Source organism: Leopardus geoffroyi, chromosome C1 (genome assembly GCF_018350155.1).
Source record: "Leopardus geoffroyi isolate Oge1 chromosome C1, O.geoffroyi_Oge1_pat1.0, whole genome shotgun sequence".
Lineage (NCBI taxonomy): Eukaryota > Metazoa > Chordata > Mammalia > Carnivora > Felidae > Leopardus > Leopardus geoffroyi.
This window is the reverse complement of record NC_059328.1, coordinates 111,385,845-111,411,462: the sequence shown is the minus strand read 5'-3', so window position 1 is coordinate 111,411,462 and position 25,618 is coordinate 111,385,845. Positions and strand designations below refer to the sequence as shown.

The window sequence follows — 25,618 nt, the reverse complement described above, 5'->3', positions numbered from 1 at the left end:
TGGTGCCAGCCCCCGTGGTTCCTCCAGCACCTGCCAGCAGGAAGTGTGTCCTCTGGGCCTCTCCATCTCTCATGGTACCTTCTGTGCCTGTGGTCCCTATGCATCACGCCTGGGCTCGGCCTCCCCAGGCATGGCCCAGGCTTCAAAAGTGCCCTCCCCACATCTTTAGGGACCTACTAGCTGAAGGAAAAAGTAACTTTTAGCCTTATGGTGTGAATGACTGCTAATTGGGCAAAATATTGCCCCTCCCAAGGGCATTTGCATTTTATTAAGAAGACAGGATCATTCCAAGGTGGGCACCCTTGGTGGCATTGCTATTTGTGTCATCTGTGAGTTTTTGCAGTGTCCTCGGGAAGAGTCATGGAGACACAGGCAGGGTTCCGGGGGCCCATGGGTCCTGGAAGGCACTCACTCCCTGGGCCCTGTGGTACCCTATACCAGAGGTCACCTCCTGCCCCACCCTGCGACCCAAGTCCAGGGCCCGCCTCTTCTCCCTCATCTACCTGCTCGGTGCCTGGGCCCTGGAGTTGCACATGAACTTGGAGCAGCTGTGTGGATGTGGTCATACCCTGTTGTGCACAGAGAGGAACAGTGGCTTCCACGGACCCAAAATGTCTCAGAGTTCAGAACTTTGAGATTTCCAAGAGCTTTTCTGACCTTCTGTGATTCTGAGCCACTTAACCTCACCAAAGCTCAGGGTTCTCATGTTAAAATGGGACCTTCTGCCTGCAGGCTGCACTCCATAGACCACTGAGGCAGACTTGGAGAAGCACACAAACTAGTGGACACACAGGACAACATTGCCCTTGCCCTGGCCAGGTCCATCAGTTCGGCAGCAAGCATCTGCTGGCCAGAACTTTAACTCTGTGCCGAGCTGGCTGGGGCTGCAGCAGGCCTGGTGCTCAGGAGCCCACAGGGATGGGCCAACAGGGGCTTGGGGACAGGAGGGATGGTGAGTTGGCCTCCAGGACCGAGGGCCTGAGTCTTCATCTGTCCCCAGGCGGTCAAGTCCAAGAAGCACATCCCAATCCACGTCATCTTGGTGACTGGGGAGAGCCTGATTGTCATGGTCGACTCTGCCTCGACGTCTCGGGAAGTGTGCCTGCACATTGCCCACAGGCAGGGCCTCAGTGACCACGTGGGCTTTTCTCTCCAGGTTGCCGTGTACAACAAGGTACTGCCAGCTGTCCCGACCATCCCCCACCTCCCTCATACACCCAGGCCAGCTCAAGCCCTCACACCATGTCACCCCGGCCAGTCCTGCCCCTACCAGATGCCAAACACACACACACACACACACACACACACACATTTTGTAGGTCCCCTGCCACACCTGAGCATCCCACACGTAGACCAGGCACTCACACATCCTACTCCAGCCCCCCTTGTACCAGAGAGCCAGACTCCTGTGCCCGAGAATTGGAGGGTCACACCAACACGGTCCTACCTGAACCTCATATCATCTCCCGGCCAGAGTCTCTCACACCCATGCCCACAGCCTCTGACTCAGACACACTCAGGCCGACCAACCAATCCAACCAACCAGCCCTAGCACGCCAGCCTTGGGCATCAATCCCTGCCTGCTTTGGGAGGGGGCCGGTAGGGAGGCGTGTTTCAGAGTGACAGGCAGGCCATGCCCCCATGTGGAAAAACCCCTCAGGCTCCCAGAGGACCAGCTGAGCACACCCACCCACGTGTCCTGAGGGTGTCCCCACGAGGCCTGGCACACAGCAGTTGCTAACCCCCACTACCCCTAATTCTGGCCTCAGTTCTGGTCCCTGGGCAGCGGGCGCGACCACGTGATGGATGCGGTGGCCCAGTGTGAGCAGCTGGCCCGGGAGAGGGGCGAGAACGAGCGCCAGTCACCCTGGCGCATCTACTTCCGGAAGGAGTTCTTCACCCCCTGGCACAACTCCCAGGAGGACTCCATCAGTACCCAGCTCATTTACCGCCAAATCCTGCATGGGGTTTGGTCTGGCGAGTACAGCTTCGAGAAGGTGAGGGGACACCATAGGTACCAGGGCCCCGTGACGGAACCATCAGACAGCCTAGAGAAGCACCATATTCCAGGGTAGGCCTGGGCTGTGGCCTGCAGGGAGGACCCCGTGGAAGAGTATGTGGGGATATGGAGAAGCAGGAGGCAGACGCCAGGAACAGGCTCTCGGAGTGCAAGTCCCAGGGCCCCTCTGTGGGGTGTGCAGCTGTCCCCTCCCAGCCCGGCCCCCATTTCCTCCTCCCTTGGACCACAGGTTTGCTCAGGCCTCTGAGCTCCTTTGCCCCAGCAGCAGGCAGGGGAGGCCTCCCATTGGCCTCAGGCCCGCCTGGCTTCACCACGGTGGCTATTTGTGGGGCAGCAGGAAGGCGGCCTTACTGCCCTAGTGCTCAAGATCGAGGCCGACCTCTGCCTCATCCTGACAGTGGGACCTTGGAATATTATGTCACCTCTGAGGCTCAGGCCCTCTGGAAAGTGCAGAGAGGAGCGAGGGCTCTTTGTATGGTTGCAGGAACCCAGGGAGGGGAGTCGTGTGACCTTCCTGTGCCTGAGTCAGGAGGACCCTGCTCTGAGGCCTGCAGCAACCCTGGAGGCCTGCCTGCAATGGAGCAGTGGGCAAGAAGAGGCAGGGGCAGAACAGAAAGGCCCCAGAGATCCTGGCAGTTGGGTGGCTCTGCAAGGTTTGGTCTCCCGGAGAGAACAGGGCTGCCCGGTTTCCGTAGAGCCCTGGGGACAGGGGACCCTGCCCAGTGCTGGGCCATGCTGGTGCCTTATACGGGATCCTGCCCAAATGAATCCTTGCAGACACCCCAGGGAGGCCACTGGTGACAAGTGAGCACTGGCTAAGACAGGGTAGAGGCCTTGCCCACATTTACCCTACTCAGACAGCAATGTTAGGGCTCCCCATGTTAGGGTCCCAATGTTAGGGTCCCCCCTCCCCAAGCCTCAGGGCTCCCTCCCCCCACACTCACTGTCTACCTGAGGGTTGGGAGAGTGGCATGGGAGAGGGAGGGTCACCCCTTGTTCTCAGGCAGAGGGCCTGCAGGGCTCTGGCCAAGGCTGCTGGGAAGTTACAGCTGCTAGCAGGACAGCGGCCTACTGGGGCCCAGTTGGCACACCGTGGTTCCAGTGTGTTGGGGAAGGGATAGGTCCCACCCAACACAGGTAACAGGATGGGGCGCTCACATTCCTGGTTCTCACCCGGATGTTTGCAGCGAGAGCTGGGGCACGGCGGGGGCATCCTGCAGGAGGCCATGCCTGCCCACTTGCAGCCACGTTTTCTCCCGGCCCGTGCAGGAGGAAGAGTTGCTGCAGCTGCTGGCCCGGCACTGCTACGTGCGGCTCGGCGCCTCCCTGCGGAGCGAGGCCGTCCAGGAGCTGCTGCCCAGCTGCGTCCCCTCCAGGCTGTACAAGACCAAGCCACCGGAGAAGTGGGCCAGCCTCGTCACCGCCGCCCACGCCAAGGTCAGCCTCGGCGGAGCCTGGGCACACGGGCGTGCAGCCTCCTTCGGAGCCAGGGGGGGTGCGGCGTGTAAAGGGTTGGAGGCCCCCGCAGGACAGCGGGAGACCTTGACTCCCAGTGAGCTGGCTGCGTCTCTCGAGGGCGGAGTCATCCTCTCGAGTAGGGCTCCCGATCACAGACCCACCCCACTGGCCCTGCCCCCTTCCAGATGGCGTCTCAGGGGCGTCTGGGAAGCTCCCGCCTACGCTCCTGTCCACTGCAGCCTCCACCTCTGGCACAGGTGGGCGTCCGCAGCTGCCAAGCGCACGCTGCGCCCGCGCCCTGGGTGCAGGCCCTGCACGGCGGGGAGGGCTGCGTCTTCTACCCCCGCCCTTCGGCCTGCTCCATGTGGACGGGGCTCCTCCTGGGGGCTCACGCCTCCAACTCCCCCACAACACACAGGATCACCCACACCGGTGCGGGTTTCCGCGGCTCCCTGAACATCACCCCACGAGGGGACAGCAAAGACACACCATCTGATTCACAGTCCTCCTGCTGTCCCCTCTCCAGCACCAACAGGGACAGCCCTCCCCAAACCTGCCCCCCATCAAAGCCTCCTTCCTTCCAGGGTGCTGGGCTGGGCAGTGTGGCCTGAGGACACCACTCGCTGTAGCTGTCGCTGCCGCTGCAGGAGAGCTATGCATGGATGGGGGGGGGGGGGGGGAACTGCCCTTTGGTTAATTTCTGCGTCCACCTCAATTATCCCTGTGGCACTATAGACCAAGAAAGGGCAGGACAGGGAACAGGGAAGAAGGCAGCACAATGCCTGCTTCTTAGGGGCTGACAGCCCAACGGCAGGGACATGAGCCCCAGGTGGGTTCAGGCAGCAGGGGCCCTTCAAGTTCAGAGAAGGGTGGTGAGCATGGCCAAGCCACATAATCTTGGCAGGAAAGGGGGGCGGGTCCCCCAAGTGGGCCCATGGACAAGGGTCCTGTGCACTTGTGGTTTGGGAAGTGCAGCTTGCCCTGTCCTGCTCTTTAGGGATTCACGGTGCATAGCTATTTATGAAAGGCTCTGACAAGTCCTGCCTTAGAGAAGCCTGATAGTTTTACCGACATTTCCCAGACATATTTGACCACAGAACCTAAAGGTTTAGCATCTTTTGGAAACAGTTCTTCGTGATAGGAATTTGGGGAAGCAAAGCCCACTTGGTGGTTTTTGGTGTTTCCCAGCTTGAGTGAATGTGTTTGCAGGAGAGAGGTCATGGGCTTTTAGTGCTCATATGAGGGAAGGACCAGAGGCTTACATGAACCCAAATGAACATGAGTAAGAAGTGGCTTTGTAGTTTAGGAAGGGAGAGTTGGGGTGAGGATAAAGAATTAGGAAATGTTACCCAACCACTTTTTTCCAAAGTGAACATACTGACTTTTTTCGTTACACCACTTAAAACATGTACGTTACCAAATGCATTAAAAAATACAGACATGGGGGCGCCTGGGTGGCGCAGTCGGTTAAGCGTCCGACTTCAGCCAGGTCACGATCTCGCGGTCCGTGAGTTCGAGCCCCGCGTCGGGCTCTGGGCTGATGGCTCAGAGCCTGGAGCCTGTTTCCGATTCTGTGTCTCCCTCTCTCTCTGCCCCTCCCCCGTTCATGCTCTGTCTCTCTCTGTCCCCAAAATAAATAAACGTTGAAAAAAAAAATTAAAAAAAAAAATACAGACATGTACAAACAGAAAAGTGAAATCACCAATAATTTATCAATGAGATCATCACTCTTAGCATTGTGGGATAGATTCTTCCAGACTATATTCATGGGTACACCACTGAGAAATGAATATGATTAGAGAGAAGTAATACACCTTTAAAAGAATAAACATAGGCTTATATGGCAACTGCTTCTTCACTTAGCCACATAGCAAGGGGCCATATTTCCATGTCTCAAAATACTAATCTTCATACTCTTTTCCCTTTTTTTCTCTTTTCCTTCATGTTCATTTTTAATGGCTGCATAGTACTAAAGTAATGCATTATAATTTACTGATTCCTGTTGATGAATGTTAAGGTCATTCCCCATTTTTCATTATTATTTTTTTTTACAGAAGTCACTTTTTTTAAGTTTATTTTGAGAGAGAGAGAGAGAGCACATGCACATGCGAGTGGGGGAGGGGAGAGAGAGAGAGAGAGAGAGAGAGAGAATCTGAAGCAGACTCTGTGCTGTCAGCATGGTCTGATGCAGGGCTCAATCCCATGAACTATGAGATCATGACCTGAGTGGAAATCAAGAGTTGGATGCTTAATCTACTGAGTCACCCAGGCTTCCCCCCTCCAACCACTTTTCATTTTTAATAATGAACCACTTTGTAGTTTTATATACTTGATGGTATATAAACTTTTATATACTTGATGGTTATTCGCCAGGATAAGTTCTCGGCAGGGGATCTCAGAGGGTATGAACATTCTAAGGTGCTTGATACTGTGGCATGTTGCCAGATCACCCTTCAGATATGAGGCTTGGATTTACATTCCGCAATCCAGGGTATGAATGGTACCCAACCACTTTTTTAAACTAAAAACAAGAGACATAACATTTTATTCGACCAATAGTAAAAAGAAAGTTCAGCTGGACACTGTAGCCAGCTACCGACACAGAGCAGTGGAGACAGGAAGAGGAGAGGGAAAGGGTGGAGAAGAAGTTGAGAAAGAGGGAGGGAGGAACGTGGACTGGGGGCAAGTTGACACGATCTCTGAGAGGTGGCTCCCAGATAGGCAACAGAGCTCTAGAGAAGACAGACAGGGAGAGGTCCCAAGGGCACGGAGACACACGCCAAGACAGGCCTCCTGCACGAAGTGAGACACAGGCCCATCAGGCACATGTTGGCGGGAGCAGGCCCACCTCAGCCTTCCATGCCTGACCTATGGCCCTCTGGCGCCCTGATGCCCAAGAGGGGCAAGCCTTTTTCCCTTCTCAAAACCACCGTGAAATGGGGCACCTGGGTGGCTCAGTGGGTTAAGCAACTGACTTTGGCTCAGGTCATGCATGATCTTGCAGTTTGTGAGTTCAAGCCCCACGTCAGGCTCTATGCTGATAGCTCAGAGCCTGGAACCTACTTCAGATTCTGTGTCTCCCCCTCTTTCTCCCCCTGCCCTGCTCATGCTCTGTGTCTCTCTGTCTCTCAATAATAAACGTTAAAAAAAATTTTTTTTTAAAAACACCCTTGAAAGGTCCTCTGCCAGGGCGGGTGAAGTAGGGCTGTGCCCGCCTCCCCAGCAGCCTTCACCGTCACTGGCCTTTCTTAGAGGCTTCACAGAACAATCCAGCAAATGAGTACCATGACACCGGGCCCCTGATTCAATAAGGGGAAGCCGGGGTTGCATGAGTAAGAGATAAGTGACGGAGGTGACCCATTGTGTCTGCCCCTGCAGGCGCAGTACACCCAGAAGCAGGCAAAGCCGCTGGCGGTGCAGGAGCAGGTGGTGGAGGCCGCCCGCCTGCAGTGGCCGCTGCTCTTCTCCAGGCTCTTTGAGCTCACCACACTGTCTGGTAAGGGGGCCTGATGGAGGGGAAGGGGGTGCAGGCAGAGCCCCCCCACCCCCTGGGGCAAGCCTAAGCTTCATGACCCTGTCCTCCCCGGCCAGGCCCCCGACTGCCCAAGACTCAGCTGATCTTGGCTGTCAACTGGAAGGGGATCTACTTCATGGACAAGAAGGAGAAGATGCTCCTAGAACTCTCTTTCCCAGAGGTCATGAGTCTGATCACCAACAGGTGGGTGTCCCAAGGGAAGATGCCCCAAATCTCTTTCCTCACAACCTTAGTTGGTCCTTGGGGGATCCAGGAGAGACAGGGAGAGAGGGAGGCACATGTCCCTGGGTGCCTGGCTAGAACGCAGGGGTGATGATGGACATGTGCAGCGTGGTGGCCACTGGACTGGACAGGCCACCCTGTCCTGCTGCTGGGCCAGTACTGCCCGCTAAGTACTGCGTCTGCGAGTGAGGCATTGTTCTCTCAGGCTTCTCTTGAAACCCAGATCCACCTGGAAGGGGGCACAGAAGCTTGTAGCCTTTTGGGTGTGCATTCACTTACAGGCTGTCCCTTCTCATGGGTGAGAACCGGTCACACGGAAGGTGCGGCCCATCCGAGAGAGGAAGTGAAGGCCAGGGGCTGGGTGTGTGGCAGGGTGGCCGTGCAGGCCAGGCTGGGCCTCGGACCCCCCCACCCCCACGGCTCTGCATGGCTCTCATCTTCTGAGAATACCCCCAGCCCTTTGGGAAGGCCTGCCTGTGCCCCGCCAGGGCCCCTTGGTAAAAGCATACCCCAGTGTGCCGTGACCATCATTATTGTTACCCGTGTGCGGGGCGCACAGTGGCCACCACTTAGGCTAACTGTGCTGGGCGCCCGTCCCCACGACATCACCCACTCTGCAGATGAATAAAGTAAGACACAGGAGGCTGAGTAGCTGGCCCAAGCTCACCAAGACTGGTGCCCCATTTCAACTCCAATGTTCTTTGCCATGTCCCTGTGGTGGCCCTATGCACCAACCACCTCACTGCCCACTCAAAGCCGAGCCCAGAGGCTCGCTGCCTTTGAAGCCTAAAGGACCCTGAGCTCTGGGTGTCGTTTGCCCACTGCACACAGTGGTCCCTCGGCTCAGACCTTGGTTCTGGCCAAGTCGTCTGTAACGAGGCAGGGTCACCCCCTCTGAGGCAGCTGGGGGCTGGAGTGGGAAGGGTGGAAGAGGCCAGCAGTCATGTCGTACCCTTTGTCCCCTCAGGGAGGCCCAGGGTGGGCAGAGGCTGTTACTGTCCACACTGCACCAAGAGGAGTACGAATTCATGTCCCCCAGCAGTGTGGCCATCGCTGAGCTGGTGGCCCTGTTCCTGGAGGGCTTGAAGGAGAGGTCCGTGTTCGCCATGGCCCTGCAGGACAGGAAGGCCACAGGTGCCCAGCCAGGCGGGAGCAGGGTGTGGTGAGGGGGCCAATGCTGTGGTCAGGGGGAAGGTGGCTGACTCATCCCCATGTCTCAGCGGCCATACAGCAGGGCTCCGGGAGGGACCCGAGCAGAGAGAGAGAGACAGAGGGCTACAAAGCATGGTCGGGGACAGCTTTGGGCAAAGCCCTCCCTTGTACAAAATGAGGGGCTTAAGGAGGTGGTCTCAAACCCCCCCAGAGGGGAAGCTAGTTGAGGACTGGACACTGTAGGAAGCTCAGGAAAGGGTCCACGTCCTCCACCTTGCAAAGAACGGCCCAGCCACCAGTCTGACCTTTCAACACCCCACAGCCACGCTGTTATCCCACTTACAGACCGAACCAGAGGCTCGGACAAGGGAAGCAACTTGTCCAGGGTCATAGCTCAGGGGTGGGGGACCGAGCCCTGGCAGTCTAGTTGTTGGCCCACCTTCCCTGCAAGCCAGCACTCTGGCAAGAGCAGAGCACTCCTGGGAGTTGGGAGGGAGTACGGAGGCTCCCTCGGATAGAGAGGAAGGGGCTGTGCATCCGGGTCTTACAGCAGGAAAAAGTGCCCAGAAACATTATCCCTTTTGCCCATTCTATCCCCACAACTGCCCAAGAGGGAGGGATTATTATGTCCTCCCAGAGGAGGACACAGGCTCAGGGGGCATCACAGCACTCAAAGCCGGTCCCCTGAGGCTAGGGCCGCAGCTGAGCTCCCTAGCCCCTGCCTGCCCGGGCCTGGGAATCTGGCCAACTGCTCAGCCTCACAGTGGCTTTTGGGCCCACCGCTCTGCCAAAGGAGACAACCCCTACAATGCCAACCCGGTCTCTGGCCTCTGTATAGCCCTTGGTAAGTGGTGGCTTTTCTGCCCCTGTGTGTGACCTGGGATTGCAGAGGATGCCACCATCCTGCCCTTCAAGAAAGGGGACCTGCTGATCCTGACAAAGAAGCAGGGGCTGTTGGCCTCTGAGAACTGGACCTTGGGCCAGAACGACAGGACGGGCAAGACGGGGCTGGTGCCCACGGCCTGTCTCTACGCCATCCCAACGGTCACCAAGCCCTCGGCACAGCTGCTGGTAACTCACATGCCCATCCGTCCTCAGCCTGGGACCCTGTGGGCACATGGGGAGGTGACCTGGTTGCTAGCCCTTACCCCACCTTGCAGAGAGCCAGGAGGGTCACCTGGGCCTCAGGTCTGCTCTGCCAGCCCTGTCATCCTTCTGCAGTGCCCATGAAGCTGGCACGGTGCTTGGCACTTCATAGATGCTCCCATGACAGTGCATCCTGGGAACAAACCCATTCCCCCAACCCCCACCAGCCTGGCTTAAACCTGACCCACCCAAGGGCGCCCAGGTCTCCCTACTGCCAGGTACCACCCACCCCAGCCCCCAAAACCAGCCCCAGCATTCGCACACTGAGTGCCAGCTGTGTGCCCTGTGCACTGCAGCACTGAACACAAGAGCGACTCCGCCCTCAAGGAGGCTTTTAGCAAACTGTTAGCTGACAGCAAGTATGCAAAGTAACTCCAAGAAGCAGCACTGGCTGTCCTAGGAGCAAATAATAGGGTAGGGGCTCACCTGTCCAGGAAGGCATCCCTGAGGAAGTGACATTTGTGCTGTGGCCTGAAGCGCTCAAGGAACCAGGCAGGCAGGGCCAGGGTGAGAGGCGCCCCTGACAGGTGCTCTGGGGAAGGGGAGCAGGGTGGGTCTGAGAAGCCCTCCCAAGGGAAAGGAACAGGCCTGGAGACATTGAGTCACTGGTCGTGGGTCACACAGCAGGTGACACAGGAGGGGTAGGCCCAGGCCTGTACATCCCTGTGGTCAGCCCCTCCCATGGCACTGGAGGAACCAGGCCTGTGGGAAGGGCCTCGTGGGCAGTGGAACCCACAGACCTGTGCCTCCACAGAGCTTGCTGGCCATGTCACCAGAGAAGCGGAAGCTGGCAGCCCAGGAGGGGAGGCCCCCAGAGCCACTACCTGAAGAGCAGTCCAAGGAGAAGCCACACACCCTGGAGGAATTCTCCTACGAGTTTTTTAGGTGCTCACTCAGGCCTCCACCAGGCCCCTTCAGCCCCTCTGTGCTCCCTGGGGGTTACAGGGAGGCTGTGGAAGCAGGTGCAGTGTCCACCTGGCCTTCCTGGGAAAAGAGGGGACTCTGTGAGCCTCCCACAGCCACCCTGGGAGGGCAGGGAGCATGAGTCTGAGTCTGTCCCCCAGTAGTGCACACACGGTACGCAGGTGGGGAGAGGAGGGAGAAGCTTGGGCAGACAGGGCTTGAGAAGGGCCCTCACATCAGCCTCTATTCCTGACAGGGACCCAGAGAAGGAGACAGTCAGCAGGGCCATGCTCCCCCTGGCCCGGACCCGGGGCCACCTGTGGGACCACTCGTCTGAGCCACTGCGGCAGCCTCTGCTCAAGAGCGTCTATGCCAACACTGAGCTTCGGGACCCTGCCTGTCAGATCTTCATCGATATCCTTCCCCAGCCAGCCTGCCCCAGCTCTGGGCCAACCCCACAGCCACCCTGGGAAGGGCACAGGCCCCACTGAGCACAGGGCAGAGGCAACATGCAGCTCACGGGGCCTGTCGAGGGTCAGAGTGGGACCAGGGCCAGGGTCAGAGGTAACAGGCAGCCATGATGGCACGTCCTCCTTGACAGCCACACCCATCCTCCGGTACATGGGGGACTACCCTTCTCGCCAGGCCTGGACACCCGTGGATCTCACCAACCAGATCTTCTCGCTGGCCCTCCAGGAGTCAGCCCTGCAGGATGAGGTCTACTGCCAGATCCTGAAGCAGCTGACACACAACACCAGGAGGTCTGCTAGGGACGGGCTGGGGCCAGAGGGCCCCGGGCTCCGTGCCCAGACCCCCTCAGTCTTTGCCCTAGTCCCCAGAGGCTGCCCATGGGTCAGAGCGGGAGGCAGTAGCTCATGGGCACTACCCAGCCTGCCCAGGCACTGACAGCAGCAGTGGGAAGGCCGGGACACCCCTCTCTCCTGCTAACTTCCTGGGGGTGGTCAAAGCTGGGAGGAAAATGGACCTGCCATGGGCCCTACCTGCCCCCACCCTTTCTTCCTTGCGACCTGGACACACCATGGGCTCCCTACACCTCCGTTGCCTCCACCAAACAAATGGGTGCAGGGAGACCCCCTCCCCATCTTGTGTGTGTGAAAGCCTTTGAGGCCTGAGGCAGCCGGGTGGCAGGCTTCCTCGCCCACGGCCCCAGGTGGGCCTTATGTCCCTCTCCCTGAGACACCTGGTGGGCTGGGGCCTTCTGGGGGGCCCTTCCTGGCCTGACAGGTGCTGCCACCTCCAGGTACAGCGAGGAGCGTGGCTGGCAGCTGCTGTGGCTGTGTACCGGCCTCTTCCCTCCTGGCAAGGCACTGCTGCCCCATGCTCAGAAGTTCATAGACACTCGGAGGAGGAAGCCGCTGGCCCCTGACTGCAGCCGCCGCATCCAGAGGATCCTGAGGTGAGCCCACCAGCGCTCGCTCCCTCGGGAGAGTCCACCTGTCGATGCTGAGGGGCCTGTCCAGCCCTTCCAGAGCTCATGGGCCAGTGTGGACACTTGTCAGTGGAGCCAGACTCTGTGTCTTCTCCAGTAGCTCGTGTCCATTTAAGAGCGCAGGACCAGGCCTCCAGCAACCTGGGCAAAGGCTGGAGAGCAAGGCTCAGGGGCGACCCGAGAGGCCTGGGTGGTCAGTGGGGGCTTCTGGCAAGCTCAGTCTTGGCCATGAGCTCTCTCTACCCTAATAGCTGCCTTCCCAGGGCACAGAGGGAACTGCCTGGAGGCCAGAGCATGACCTCAATGCCCCAAGCCACCCCAAAGCCCAGCCCAGCCCAGCTACGAGGCCAGTCCCTGCCAATCCATATGGCCAGCCCTCCTGTGTTTGGGCAATTCTTCCTGGGCTCTGTCTTGGTTCTCATCCACACCACCCACCCTGTCTGGCTTGGCCTCCTGTGGCTGTGGAAGAGTGCGTTGGCCATGATTGTGGAGGAGGAGGTGGGTGCCCTCAGAGAGGCCCTGTGGGGGTCCCTGACCCCTACCTGATACCCATGCTGTGTGAGAATGAGAACACAACTCGCCCTAGCCACTGGTTCTCTCCACCCAGGAAGCTCTGGGTCAGCCCAGGTCCCCTCCCCCATGTGTGTCCCAGGCCTTCCCAGACTCCTCAGAGCTACAGGTAACCTGGAAAGTGAGTCCAGGCTGGCCTCTGCTGCTTCCTCTGGGCCTGGTGCTGAGCCCCCCTGAGTACCCTGTCCTCCACTGGAGTGGTGGAGTTCTTTATTGTGTGTGTCTGGCACACAGTTTAGCTTGGGGGCTGGTGGCCAGGGCCCGGCCTGGGCCGGGCTGGGGGTGGCAGGGTGCCATGCTCAGTAATCACTGTCCTGCTCTAGGACAGGGCCCCGGAAACAGCCCCCACACCCAGTGGAGGTAGAGGCTGTGGAACAGAACATCACCCACATCTGCCACAAGATCTGCTTCCCCAATGACACTAGTGAGGTGAGCCTCCCGCCCAAGGTGCTGGCTTCCCAGGCTCCTGGCCTGTAGCCCACAGCAAAGCCCCTCCCCACCTTGTGGACAGACACTGTTTTCAAGGCTACAGTGAACCTCCTGCCCCTGCATCTGCCCCAGAAACTGTCTGCTGTGCCCTCGCTGGTGCCCCACAGACATTAACTGAGTGCCCGAGCCCTCAGGTGCTCAAGGCCAGCACAGGGAGGGGCCTCCCCGGAAGGAGTGCTGCTGGTGCTGGGGGCAGTTCTGGACATATAGGGGGCGCTCTAGGCCAGCGTGGGGAGGGGCCGCCCCTGAGGATGGGAGGGGAGCTGCTGGTGCAGTGGGAAGTCAAGGAGGTCCCAAAGGTGTCGGGGGCACTCCTGGCCAAGGTGCACAGAGAGGAGGCCCTAAGGGAGGGCAGCAAAGCCAAGTCCCAGGGCATGGGGTCCCGATGGGCTTCTGACCCTGCCCTGGGGCATCAGGGAGCAGGTGCTGCCATTAGGCATGTGTGCAGACTGAACCCATGTGGCTGCTGGGGACAGCAAAAGATGGGGGGGGGGGACCATCAGGTGCCAGGTGTGGTAGAGAGGTCCCCAGCCAAGTGGCAGCAGTGAGGTGTGGGGCAAGGGGCCGAGGGCCACGTGCCCTTGCAGGCTTTCCCAGCAGCGGTGTGGCCTTTATGATCTTAGAGACTACGGGTCCCACAAGGGAAAGTTCCCACAGTCTGGCTACAGGGCTCTCAAAGCAAGTTCAAAAGGCTGAGCCTCCTGGGTCCCCAAGGCAGTGAACTCTGACTGAACGACATAAGCATCCAGCTGGTTTTCTAGAAGGGAAGGCTGCTCCTTCTCAGGCTGGGGCACGTCCAGCCAGTCTTAGGAAGGAGAAACAGCCCCAGGCTATGATGGGTCATCCCGGGTCGAGCCTCATCCTGAGACATTCACGCACTGCTTCTCTGCCCAGATGCTGGAGGTGGGCACCTACACACGGGTGCGGGACGTATGCCAGAGTGTTGCCACCAGGCTGCAGCTGGCCTCCTGGGAAGGCTGCAGCCTCTTCATCAAGATCGCTGACAAGGTGCAGTCATCTGGGTGGTCCAGGGCTAGAGGCGAAGGTGGGCAGATGTCTGGTGTCTGTGGCATTGTCCCCATGTACTGGGCTGGGCCCCTCACTGCACACAGGCTGTCAGGATGAAGGTAGGTGGGCTTATGGAGCGGCACAATCCGGTACAGTTCCCCAAGCGAGACCCAGCTCAGAGCAGCACCTGGCCTCCCAGGCCATAGACAGGCTGGCAGGGCCCAGGCCGCCAATGCCCCCCAGGCGGGCATTCCCCTGGAGGTCCTTCCACCTGCACACCTCCCTCTGCCTCCCTCCCCACCCACCCCAGGTCATCAGCCAGAAGGAGGGAGACTTCTTCTTCGACTCCTTGCGGGAAGTGTCTGATTGGGTGAGGAAGAACAAGCCCCAGAAAGAAGGTAAGGGGAGCAAGATGGGGTGGGGTGAGGAAGGAGGGGTGTGGCTGGGATGGAGGCCACAGGGAAGGGGGACAGTCTGCCTCCCTGGGCCAGGGGCAGAAGGTTCCCCTGGAACCTCTTGCATGGCCCCTGCCCGAAGTCATTCATTCATTCATTCCCCCTTAGATCCCCTGGGTCACGGGTATGGCCAGACCTGGGGCCAACTGGGCAGGGGCAGGGCGTGGGGCCAGGCCTGGAACAGATGGCTGCACTGCAGGGTGATGCAGGCTATGTGGGGGCCCAACCCCCACAGAGAGGTCCAGGAGAATTCCTGGAGAGGGTGGCCTCCACACCAGTCCTGAGGATGAGGAAGAGTTGGGGGTCAGGAAGAGGGGGTGAGGCTCACCAGCAAGGGGGGGCAGCAGGAGCAGACAGAGCAGTGATGAGGGGGGAGGGTATCACGGCTTACGTGCTATGGGCAGTGGTGCAGGGAGGTGGGCAGCGATGCCCCTGCCATGAGAAGGGGTGAGGGGCACGGGTCCGGGAATGTGCTGGGCCACAGGACAGACTTGGTGATCACTGCCCGCCCTGCCCAGGGGCGCCCGCAACACTCCCCTACCAGGTGTACTTCATGCGGAAACTGTGGCTCAATGTGACCCCGGGAAAGGATGTAAACGCAGACACCATTCTTCATTACCACCAGGTACCCAGTGGGCTGGGTCCACCTTCACTGCATCCACACCCACCCTGAGACACAGTGGAGGGAGGAAGCAGGCTGCAGCTGCCTTGCTCCAGGGCCACTCGCCCTCTCTGGGGTGGGGGTGGGGGTTCTGGAGGCCCCAAGGGGTGGGCGGGCTGAGCCACTGAGGGTTCTGCAGCAGGAGCAGAGGGACAGCAGGCTTTGGGGACAGTGACTGTACCAGCACCGCAGCACGATTGCTGGGAATGGGAGGGGACAGAGTGTTCCAACCACTTACGGGCAGGGCAGGCCCCCACCGCCACCGCCGTGGCAGGCCCTGCCCCAACCCCGTGGTCATGCCCCACGAGAAACCCTCCCTCAAGGGCCTTAGCCTGTTGAGGGCTGTCTCCTGCCTGCGGGTGAGCTAATACCTCTGCCGCCGGAGCACAAAGAATAGGGGGGCGGCAGCCTAAGGCCAACGTGTCTGTCACTCAGGAGCTGCCCAAGTACCTTCGTGGCTTCCACAAGTGTTCTCAGGAGGACGCTGTCCACCTGGCAGGCCTCATCTACAAGGCCCAGTTTGACAACGACCGGTCCCAGCTGGCTAGTATCCCCAAGATCCTGAGGCAACTTGTGCCTGAGAACCTCACACGTCTGATGTCTTCCGAGGAATGGAAAAAGGTCCTTGATGGGGCTGGGGAGGGGGTCATTGGGTGCCAGGCCCTGCCAGGGCTGGATGACCACATTCTGGTCATGGAGGGTGTGCTGGGTCTGTAAGTGTCACCCCCTCTGCACGCTCTCCACAGCACCTGGGGGATTCAGGCTCCCCCACGGGGCGTAGAGGTGACACTTGGCTCTGAGTACCCCCCAGGCTGGCCACGGGCACACACGTGCCACTTTGGACTGGGGCCTCCAGGACCCTGTGTGGAGGGCTTGGTCAGGCACTGGCTCCAGCCCAGGCCCTCACTGGTCCTTCCCACCACCCCCAGAACATCCTTCTGGCCTATGACAAGAACAAGAACAAGACAGTAGAGGAGGCCAAAATGGCCTTCCTCAAGTGGATCTGCCGGTGGCCCACGTTCGGGTCTGCCTTCTTCGAGGTGAAGGTAGGCCTCACCTCACGCCCAGCCGTCCCTGCCCAAGGGAACCTCACCCAGCTCTGGCCCCAGCAGCCTGTGTTCCTCTCTAAACACACGCTTAAGGGTGGGCCTGGCCACCTGGTTTGGACAGAGCATGTGTGCACGTGTAGGTGCACCTGTGTGTCTTAGGGAGGCGGGCCTGAGCCCGGCTGGGCTGTGACCACTGCGTCGCCCCCTCCCCAGCAAACCTCTGAGCCCTCCTACCCGGACATCGTCCTCATCGCCATCAACCGACATGGGGTTCTGCTCATCCACCCCAAGACCAAGGTAATAGCCGGGCCCCAGCAGGGCTGGGAAAGCTGCCTGGGAGTCCCAGTCCCCGCTCTCCCCGCCCCCTGCACAGGTGATACCCCCTGCCCTTCTCTCCCCCTTCACACTGTCCCATGGGTTCTGGAGGACCCCGGAGATGAGGAGCAGCAGCTCTGACTCAGGGCCTCTAAGCCCCCTGGGTTCCCGCTGGACCCCACCCACCCTGCCCACTCTCCCACAGGAACTGCTCACCACCTACCCCTTCACCAAGATCTCCAGCTGGAGCAGTGGCAGCACCTACTTCCACATGGCACTGGGGAGCCTGGCCCGGGGCAGCCGCCTACTGTGTGAGACCTCCCTGGTGAGGCCAGGACTCCCAGGTCCCTTCCCCCAACCCAGACACATGGGGCACAGAGGCAGCGGGGACTAGGTTTCCCCAACCCTGAGCCCCAACTGCCACCAGCAAGTTGCTCACTGTGAGGATCCGGGTTTCTGTGCCCAGGGAGGGCAGGGTCAGGCTGGGCCAGCAGAGTCTGGAAGGAGGGGCAGTGAGGAAAAGGCTGGGAGGGGTCGTGATAGCCAGGCCCACTGTGGGGCCCCTGTGAGCCCCGGCCACTCTGAAGAGGGAGGGGGACTTGACTCTTTGCCTCCCTATCCAATGTGTCCTTGAGGCAGCAGCTGGGTACCTCCCAGCCCTGATCCGAGCCCACCCGGGCCCGCACCTTGCAGCCTCCAGCCCTACTCTCCCCTGTCCAGGGCTACAAGATGGACGACCTGCTGACCTCGTACGTGCAACAGTTCCTGAGCACCATGAAGAAGCAGCGGGGCTCCCAGGCCCCCACCGACCCTTAGTGCCAGGGACTGGCCTGCCTGTTCACTTGCCCTTCCCAACCTGGGGTCCGGGCGGCACTTCCCTAGAGCCCTCTTCCTGGCCCAGGGCCTGCCCTCTGTAAGCACCCTTTCGCGCTGCCTTCTCAAAACACACCCCACACTCCTTGGCACACCAGGTAGGCCCCCTTTGCTGAGCAGCTGATCATAGAGGCCAAAGTGGGAAGCCTAGGGTGGGGCCAACCTCCAGGCTGATGGGTGGATGGCTGAGAGGACTCCCCCAAGAATGTTCAATAAAAATTCCTAACTCCTGGATGGCGTGCAGTGTGTTAGTGAGGGAAGAGGGTGGGGGGCCAGGTGGGCAGGAGGCCTCGGAGGCACTGGCCAGCAAAGGGTTTCTTCCAGAAAAAACGAAAAGCTTTGTGGCTTCTCTGGGGACACCCGGATGACAGCTCCATTCTCAGGGAATGACTTCATTGGTTTCTCCCTCCCTCTCCCTCCCCCCTCCCCCCCTCCACGTTCCTTTCCTCCTTCCTCCCTCCTTTCCTCCTCCCTCCCTCCCTCCTCTTCCTGCAAGGCCCCTTTGCACACTGCAATACCCACAGGGCACTGGGTCACAGAACTGCTGCTAGGGGGTGCCTGGTGTGGGCACAGGCCAGGCCTGCCCACTCTCTGCTGCTGGCTTCACGCTCAGGGCAGCCTGTGCCCAGGCAGGAGCAGAGCTGGACACAGGGCCTTAGGGGCCTGGGTTCATCCCCACCGTGCTGGCAGGCCCTGTAGGAGTCTGCCCCCCACCATCCTACCCGCCTGGCCAGCCTTCGTGGACTATAGGTTTCTGGATGGCCTCGTCTCCAAGTCCTGATGGCAGCCTGGCCCTAGGAACAAGGGCTGGGTCCCACCTGGACAACTCTTTCACCTGTCCTGTCTAGTGTCTGTGTCTCTAAGCATTCAACAGCCCCAGACAGTGTGTCCACAGGGGCTGCTGCCCCACCTCCTCATTCCCACGCCATAAACCACACGGGTCACATGGTCATGTAAATAAGCCTTCATTCACTGTGCAAGCACCAGGTCCTGTGTGGCCACGGAGGAAGTGTCCTTCCTGGAAGGTCAGAATGGGCCACCCACCCAATCCCACTACCTTCTGGCCCTCAGTCAGCTGCATCCTGAGAGCCAGCCAGCATGTACCCTTGTGGGTGGAGTGGGGAGCAGGGAGCCTGAGGGGCTGTGGGGACCACAGAGGAGCTTGGGGGAACCACAGGGCCCTTGGCCCAGGACAGACTGGCCAAGGCCAGATTTCAGAAAGGAGGCCTCATGAGTGATGGGGGGGGGGGGGGGGGGCGTGGTCCTTGTCCCTCCTGACAATTGTGGGGTGCAGTGGCAGGATTTGCTGGCCTAGTTTAAGCACAGGGATCCTACTTGGCTGAGTGAGTGCGTGGCCAAGGGTGAAAGGCTGGTTCCCCAGGGGCCCCCGTCCTCATGGCCAGGGTAGCTGCCTTGTTGTGGCCTCCCCAGGGCCATGTGCATGTAGTAGGACCACTCTGGGGTGGAAGCTGCCCAAACTCCCACAGGAGAATGTGAGCTGGTGGGGAGTGGGGGTGGGAGGGGTGCTGCAGGAATGGGAGAGGTCAGGACAAGCAGGGCCAGGAGCAGTGGGGTCCATGACCGGGGACAGGTGACCCCAGGCCCCCATTCCCTCATGTCCCTGGAGGACCTTGAGCTAAGGCTTGTGGGCACAGGCCTGTCACAGGTTCAAGGGCCCTGCATCTGCCCTGTGCCTGCATTGAAGGAAGGAGGAGAGAAAGGAGGTCTGGGAAGGAGGGGGTGGGGGAGGGGAGGAGAGAAGGAAAGAGGGGGAGCAGAGATGAGGAGTAGAGGCAGCAGCAGGAAGGGAGCATCGAGCGCACCAGGAGCAGGGGCTCCAGCAGCAAGGGGAGACAAAAGCAGAAGGCAGGCGGGAGCCCTTCAGGCAGAGTTGAGGCCCACAGACTTGGGGTGGGCCTTGCGGGCGGCCAGCTCCGACAGCTTCTTCAACCGCTTCTTCAGCTCCAGTGGGAACTTCTCATAGCATCTCTTACACACGGGCTTCATGTCGAACTCCACAAACTTGTTCCTGGGGAGGAGGTCCAGCAGTCAGGAGAGCCCCAGGCCCCACCAACTCAGCCCTCAGAGGCAGGGCAGTGGGCTGCCTTTGGCCCCTGGCCCACAGCAATCCAGATCCCAGGACAAGCTCTGGCCAGGGGTCACGGTGAACCAGGAGACAGGCCTCCAAGCCTCCTTTCCCTCCCAGAAGCTTCTCTTGGATTCTGATACTCCGGCACCGGCCATAACTCCCTGCTGTCCTCAGAAACCTGGGTTCCATCTCACCTCACAGCTCCAGCCACCCCACACCTCCGGGAGTTTCCTGGATGAGCCAGCCTTTGAAAATGCTGTTCCCTGAGCTGGAATGCCCTTCCCTCCCCAGAGCCCAGTGTCTGTGTGGGTATGTTGGGGGCTCACATCTTTCCCCCTCTCACCAGGCCCTGGGGGCCCCTCAATCTGCCTCCGTGGGGCTGGGGCTGCCACTACCTTCCCAGGGCCTGACCCCAGCAGACATTCAGGGAGAACCAGCTGAAGAGCACAGGGGAAACCCACTCAAATCTGAGCTCCCGTGACAGGCTCCTGGAGAAGAGGGTGCTGTGCAGGTCCTTCTCTGCCCACCTTGTACACCCCAGAAGTCCTCACCACTTACTTCAGGGTCAGCTTGCTGTTGCAGGTGGAACAGGAGAAGCAGTTCACACACCAGGCCTTGTTGAGGGCCGACACCACTGTGAGGGGTGGAGGCAGGTGGGCTTAGCAATCCCAGGCCAGCCCTGGGCCAGCTGGGCCCACAGCTGCAGGACCCACGTCCCAGAGGGAGAGCAGGCAGACAGAGGGTGTGGGTAGTGGGGGAGGGGCACAGAGACAGAGGAGCCTTACCATCTCCCTCGATCACATGGCTGCAGTTATAGCAGACGTCCCCAAAGAGCTGTGGACAGAGCGGGTGCCAAACTCATTGCCTCAGTTCGGGGCCACCCCAAACAGCTTGCTCTCGGGCACCCTCCTGAGACACCTGAGCCCTTCCCACCAGGGTGCCACCTCAGGCCTGAGGTGAAGCCACTCCTGGCCCAGCAGAATCACCACCCTGGGACTGGCGGCAGGTTGAGGCATTGCTACCAAGGGGCCCCGTTGCTCCTGCTGGTGTCCTGAGAGGGCACGGGCCAGGCCCATAGGCCCTGACTCTGGACCACAGTAGCTGGGCACCTCTGCCAGACCGGAGGATGGCGGCACATGTCGGCCCCTGAGCCCAGGACCTCACACGGCCCTGTCATTCAGTCCCCATGGCAGGTCCGGGCCGGCCTCTCGGATGGTAGGGCATGCAGCCACCACAGGCTCTGGGGGGGCCGCCATCATCTCCTACCACTTGGATGGGGCATTCGGTTGTTCAGGCAGCATCATCTCCCTGAGGGGTCCCACGGCGCCCCCCCAGCCCTGGGCCTCTTCACCCTCTGCCCCCCCGGGCCATACCTGGTTGTAGTGGGTCTCACAGTAGGCCAGGCCCTTCTTCTCATAGTGCCGGTGCCCCAGGAACGGCTTCTCGCACTTGGCGCAGACAAAGTGCTGAGGGGAGAAGAGGCAGTGGGCAGCTCAGGGCCGGAGCGTCCACTCCAGGAGACAGGAAGCAGAGGCCAGTGGGATGAGTGCCTCACTGGAGACCTCCATGGACGGCCCGTGAGTCAGCAGACCCCACTCCTTCCCCGATGCCCAGTGCTGCTGGCATCACCATCCTCTCCGGGACTGCTCCCCACATCGGCAACCACGGCCCTAGCTGTCAGGTGCTAGTGACAGTGGGCCCTCCCAGGTGGGGCTGCTCTAAGCATGGTGCCCCCCTGGAAGGCTGCAGGTGTCTGTTCCCCCGACCCCAGGCATCCCCTGCGAGCCCCAGAGTCAGTGAGCAGCATCTCCTAGTTCATACGGCGTGCGGGGACCCACCCTCCCCATGGGGGCTGGGGGCCGGGGGCCAGGCCCTGTATCAGAACCTTCCCAAAGAGGTTACCCAAGACAGAGCTCCTGGGACCCATACCTAGCCGGGCATCAGGGAACACGAGCTTCCCTTGCAACTAGTATCTGTAAGACCATTAGTGCCACAGTGAGCTCCAGGTGACCCAGGTGGACACACCTGAGGAGCTCAACCAGCTGGTGTGCCCAGCTTCTGAGTCTACATGAGGCTGTACACAATTCTGCCAACCATAATCCCTCAGGGTGCCTTGGGCAGACTGTCCCCAAGGACAATGCCACCTTCTGTAGAGTTAGCAAGTATTACATGAGTCTTTAAAATTTAGAGGAGAAAAATAGAACAGTGAGAAAAATCGATTGGTAGGATTCTTAGGTGACCCAGGAAAAAAGGTCACCACTGACACCGAGAAAGAACAGAAGCCCTGCGTCCAGCTCGGGGACCCCTAGTTCTCAGGAAGAGGAGTCTGGGAGAGCAGCCCTGGGGTCTGGCCCCTGCTCACCGCTGGAGAGAAGTGAGGAGGCGGAGAACCCCAGCCCCGCTCCTGGAATCCCCCATGGCTGTGCCCCCACCCAGATGGGGCACCTGTCACACTGGGGTCTCACTGGCCCTGCTACAAACGCCCACCAGAGAAGCAAGTCGGTCACTCTTAGAACTCTAGATTTTACCATTTCCTTTTTATACAAGTCACCCAAAATTTTTGTTAGAAATTTAGAAAACACAGGTAAAAAGCAACAATAAAATATAAACAAATAAGTTGTAAACATCCTCCACTAATATCCCACTGCAATAAACATTTGGATCTATAGTATTTCTCATGACTTTGGAATCCTCTAGAAGGCCAGGAGGGGGAGGAAAGAAGGCAGGCACCACTGCCGAACCATGGTCTGTGCACTCAGGTCTCCTGGCTCCCATGGAGGCCAGAGCCAAAGAGGGACAGCACCCAGGACAAAGATCCCTGCTAGAAGCAAGCCATGTGGCCTGGGGTGGGAGCATGGGGGGGGGGGGGGGGCTTGCAGGGCCAGACTCCAAATGTAACAGTGAGCCTGGGGCTCCTCCAACCTCCTGGCCTCGCTCACCTCCACATGCCACTGCTTGCCCAGTGCGTTGACCACACGGCCCTCGATGGGCCGGCGGCAGGCCCCACAGATGGGGACGCCCATCTTGTCGTGGCAGGGCAGGCAATAGAGCTCCCCCTTCAGCTCCCGGGCCTCAGCGGTCAGCTCCTTCCTGGAAGACAGAGCAGAGCCCCTCATGACATCCCTGCCCCACTGCAGGGCCCGTGCTGGCCCTGCGGGGGTCCCACCAGCCCCTCCAACCCCAGGGAGCAGCTTCTGGAGAGGCCCCACTGGGGCCCAGCAGCGTGCCCAGGCAGGCGGCACTTTGATCTCTGGTGTCTTCGGGGACTTCCTGTGCCCCAGACATGCCCCAGGGCATGGGTTCCCGCACAGGCCTTGCAGCAGGCAGTCTGTGTTGTGCATTGTCAGGCCCTCTGAGAAGCACATCTGTTCTCTGGCCCCTCCGCGCCAGACTGGGTGTTGGGGCAGACATGAGGGGATCCTGCAGTCTCTTTCCCCTCTCCTCCTCTCTCCCACACCAGCACCCCTCCTCCTCACCCTGGTCCTCCAAGCCTTTGATTCCTTTTTCCTAGCTTCCAAGGGCCCAGCCCTCCCTCACCCTGTCTCCCTCAGGGCCTCACACAAGTACTACTGGAACAGGCTCCAGAGAGAGGTGTTTTCTGCATCGATGACTTCGACCTCCACCCTGCACCCCACTCTCCAACTGGTTGACCTCTCCCCCAGGTGGGAGTCCCACCCAGCTCACCACTTGCCCCCATCACAGCTGCTCAGCTGTACGCATACCCGCAGTGGGTGCAGCTGAAGTGGTCGGGGTGGTAGGCGTCATTCTTGAACATAAGGGGCTGCTCGTCAATGACCAGGTGGCACCGCTGACAGACATACTTGCCCAGGCCCTTGGCCTTCTCACGGTTGTGGCAAGGCCGGCACAGGTGCCTGTGGGAAGTGAGGCAGGTGTTAGGGACCAACAACCCACTCCCCCTCTTCCTCCCCAGAAAGCACGGTCCACCTCCTGGCAGAAGAGACATCTGGACCCCGCCTGCTGCTTTAACAATGCCCATAACAGAGGCTCAGACAGTGGCCCAGAAAAGCAAGCTAACTAGCCCTGCAGCTGGGAAGGCCACAGACGTGCCCCCTAAAAAGGGGACTCTCACTGGAAAGTGACTAGAAAGAAATACACCAGAATATTGGTGTTTGCCATCTTTAGATGGCAGAGCAAACGTGAGTTTCCTTTTCTCCACTTTTCCTGAGCCTAGAACATCACATGGAATAGAGTAGACATTTCATTGACAGTTGCTAAAAAGTTAATTTCCCAAATGTCTTTGAATACACATGAGTGATTACACAGTGACTGTTAGCTTGAAACCGCTGCTGTGCCTAGCAGAGTGGCCCAGAGGGCCAGGTCTGTCGGGCCTGCACACCCCCTTCCTTTGGGGTCTGTCAGACAAAGAGGGACCTGAACATCTACAGGCTCTTTCTGTCTCCAGAGACAAGCACAGCTGTGTCAGACAGAGGCCCCCAAACCCAGGAACTGTCGTTACAGAGTCTTTTTTGTGAAGACCTCAGAGTAATTTCTGATGCTACTCCCTGCCTTGGGGAACAGCTGTGGTCTCTACTGAGAGGGAAATCAACATGGTTTCTGTTTCCTTGTGCCTCAAAGGTGGCAGGAATTTAGATTCAGGGTCCCCAAGCAAAGATGTACAAAGGCCCCAATCCATTACCCCCACTCCCCACCTGCCACCCCAATCTGTAAGTGTTCCTGATGCATCCGGGCCTGCCCTCCCTCCCTTCCCAGGCACCCAACCACAGGGGGCTTCTCTACCCCTTACCAGCCACCATCAGCCTCTTTTATAGGCAGATCAAGGAATCTGGTTAAGAGATTAACTTTCAGACTCAGGATCCCCCAACCGGGTGTGATGGGCAGACCCTAGATGCCAGGGAGGACAATTCAGTGTCCATGCCCTTGACCTCAACACCTGCCACCTCATTTGGGTCTGGACCCCCTGCTGCATAACACTGCTGTCCGCTTGCCTTATTTGTGTCTTATCTCCCAAAGGTGTGTGCAGGGCAAGGGGCCCAAATGAGTGCCCAGTAGCCACTTACTAAGCCACTGACCAGCTCCAGGCTGTGCCCCCCACAGGGTAGCAGCTCAGGCTAAGTCTCTAGTATGTGAGTGAATGAATGATTGTAAAAGACAGGAAGGGAAGGACAGTGGGCATCGTCTCCCAGGACAATACAGCCAGGCTGGACTAGGAGCCGATCCCCTAGCCAGGGCCCCCTAGTTCCACCTGCCCACAGGACACAGATGTGGCCTGTGGCTGCAGTTTTCATCTCCCCATCTCCACCCCACTCACCCAGACCCCCAGGCCCCCTGCCACTGCAGGTCTGAGCAGAACTGCTCCTGCCACTCCCCATCTCCACAGGACACCTGCCGCCTGCTTGTGTCTCTGTCACAGACCCAGCATTTATTCCCCATGACCCCACTCCCAATTTTGGTGACTAATCTTGGCATTAGGACAGCACTTAAGCCATATGGAATCACTTTTGTTTCAAAGCTATAGAAATTGGTATAATTCCCCAGAATTCTGTTGCAACGATTGGTGCCCTTATAGCTACTGTCAGCAATCACCCAACAACCGAAATACCCAGCTTGGGGAGGGTGGTCAGACACATTCATCTCAAACCTGTGTGAGTCAGTCCTTCCAGACCTCCACACAGGGCAGTGCAGGAGAGGGGCCGCACCCTGGCTCGCGCACCTCCGCACCCCACTGGCTCCCAGCCGAGACCCAGCTGAGGTGCTCCACCAGGAACCCCAGATGGGGAATGTCTTTTCAACAGACCCGATCCCACAAGATCTAAAGGCAATCTGCAGAATTTTTTTCTAGGTAGGATGAAGATACAGCCTAAGAATTCCATCATGAAGGTGCAACAGAAAAGCCAGATCAAGGGCGCCTCGGTGGCTCATTAGGTTGAGCATCCAGCTTTTGATTGCAGTTCAGGTCATGATCTCATGGCTCGTGGGTTCAAGCCTGCTTTGGGTTCTGCACTGACAGCCTGGACTGGCTCGCTCTCACACTCTCTGCCCCTCCCCCACTCCCACTTTGTCTCTCTCTCTCCTTCTCTCTCTCTCTCAAACTAAACATTTTTTAAAAAAAAGAAAGAAAAGAAAAACCAGAACAAGCCAAAACAAACATACACAAATCATAAGATTTTCAGTGACACATGCTCGGGTTCAAATCCTGGCTCTGCCACTTCCTGGCAAGTTACTTCACCTCTGAACTTTAGTT

General features: G+C 59.1%; 2 protein-coding genes across 6 annotated transcripts in view; one reads left to right on the top strand and one right to left on the bottom strand.

Annotated features, from left to right (window-relative positions):
- Positions 1–17,540, top strand: part of MYO7B (myosin VIIB) — an 85,836-nt gene extending 68,296 nt beyond the window's left edge. The window contains exons 28-47 of one of the 2 annotated variants that reach the window (XM_045479392.1): positions 1,001–1,174; positions 1,770–1,997; positions 3,290–3,457; positions 6,857–6,974; positions 7,070–7,196; positions 8,203–8,369; positions 9,277–9,458; positions 10,288–10,418; positions 10,693–10,850; positions 11,044–11,197; positions 11,698–11,853; positions 12,780–12,885; positions 13,840–13,848; positions 14,264–14,351; positions 14,927–15,033; positions 15,505–15,690; positions 15,999–16,115; positions 16,332–16,415; positions 16,639–16,758; positions 17,154–17,540. In XM_045479392.1, the coding sequence (XP_045335348.1) occupies positions 1,001–1,174; positions 1,770–1,997; positions 3,290–3,457; positions 6,857–6,974; positions 7,070–7,196; positions 8,203–8,369; positions 9,277–9,458; positions 10,288–10,418; positions 10,693–10,850; positions 11,044–11,197; positions 11,698–11,853; positions 12,780–12,885; positions 13,840–13,848; positions 14,264–14,351; positions 14,927–15,033; positions 15,505–15,690; positions 15,999–16,115; positions 16,332–16,415; positions 16,639–16,758; positions 17,154–17,249 (2,676 nt within the window). In that variant the 3' untranslated portion in view covers positions 17,250–17,540. Of the gene's footprint in view, positions 1–1,000; positions 1,175–1,769; positions 1,998–3,289; positions 3,458–6,856; positions 6,975–7,069; positions 7,197–8,202; positions 8,370–9,276; positions 9,459–10,287; positions 10,419–10,692; positions 10,851–11,043; positions 11,198–11,697; positions 11,854–12,779; positions 12,886–13,839; positions 13,954–14,263; positions 14,352–14,926; positions 15,034–15,504; positions 15,691–15,998; positions 16,116–16,331; positions 16,416–16,638; positions 16,759–17,153 lie in introns of both variants that reach the window. The other variant, XM_045479391.1, reaches the window with a different exon arrangement.
- Positions 17,541–18,255: 715 nt separating this feature from the next.
- The window catches only part of LIMS2 (LIM zinc finger domain containing 2), a 39,301-nt gene continuing 31,938 nt past the window's right edge, over positions 18,256–25,618 (bottom strand). For all 4 annotated transcript variants that reach the window (XM_045479386.1, XM_045479388.1, XM_045479384.1 and 1 more), the window contains 6 exons: positions 23,118–23,267; positions 22,335–22,485; positions 20,769–20,861; positions 20,181–20,229; positions 19,954–20,029; positions 18,256–19,335 (listed from right to left, as the gene is read on the bottom strand). In XM_045479386.1, the coding sequence (XP_045335342.1) occupies positions 19,188–19,335; positions 19,954–20,029; positions 20,181–20,229; positions 20,769–20,861; positions 22,335–22,485; positions 23,118–23,267 (667 nt within the window). In that variant the 3' untranslated portion in view covers positions 18,256–19,187. The remainder of the gene's footprint in view (positions 19,336–19,953; positions 20,030–20,180; positions 20,230–20,768; positions 20,862–22,334; positions 22,486–23,117; positions 23,268–25,618) is intronic.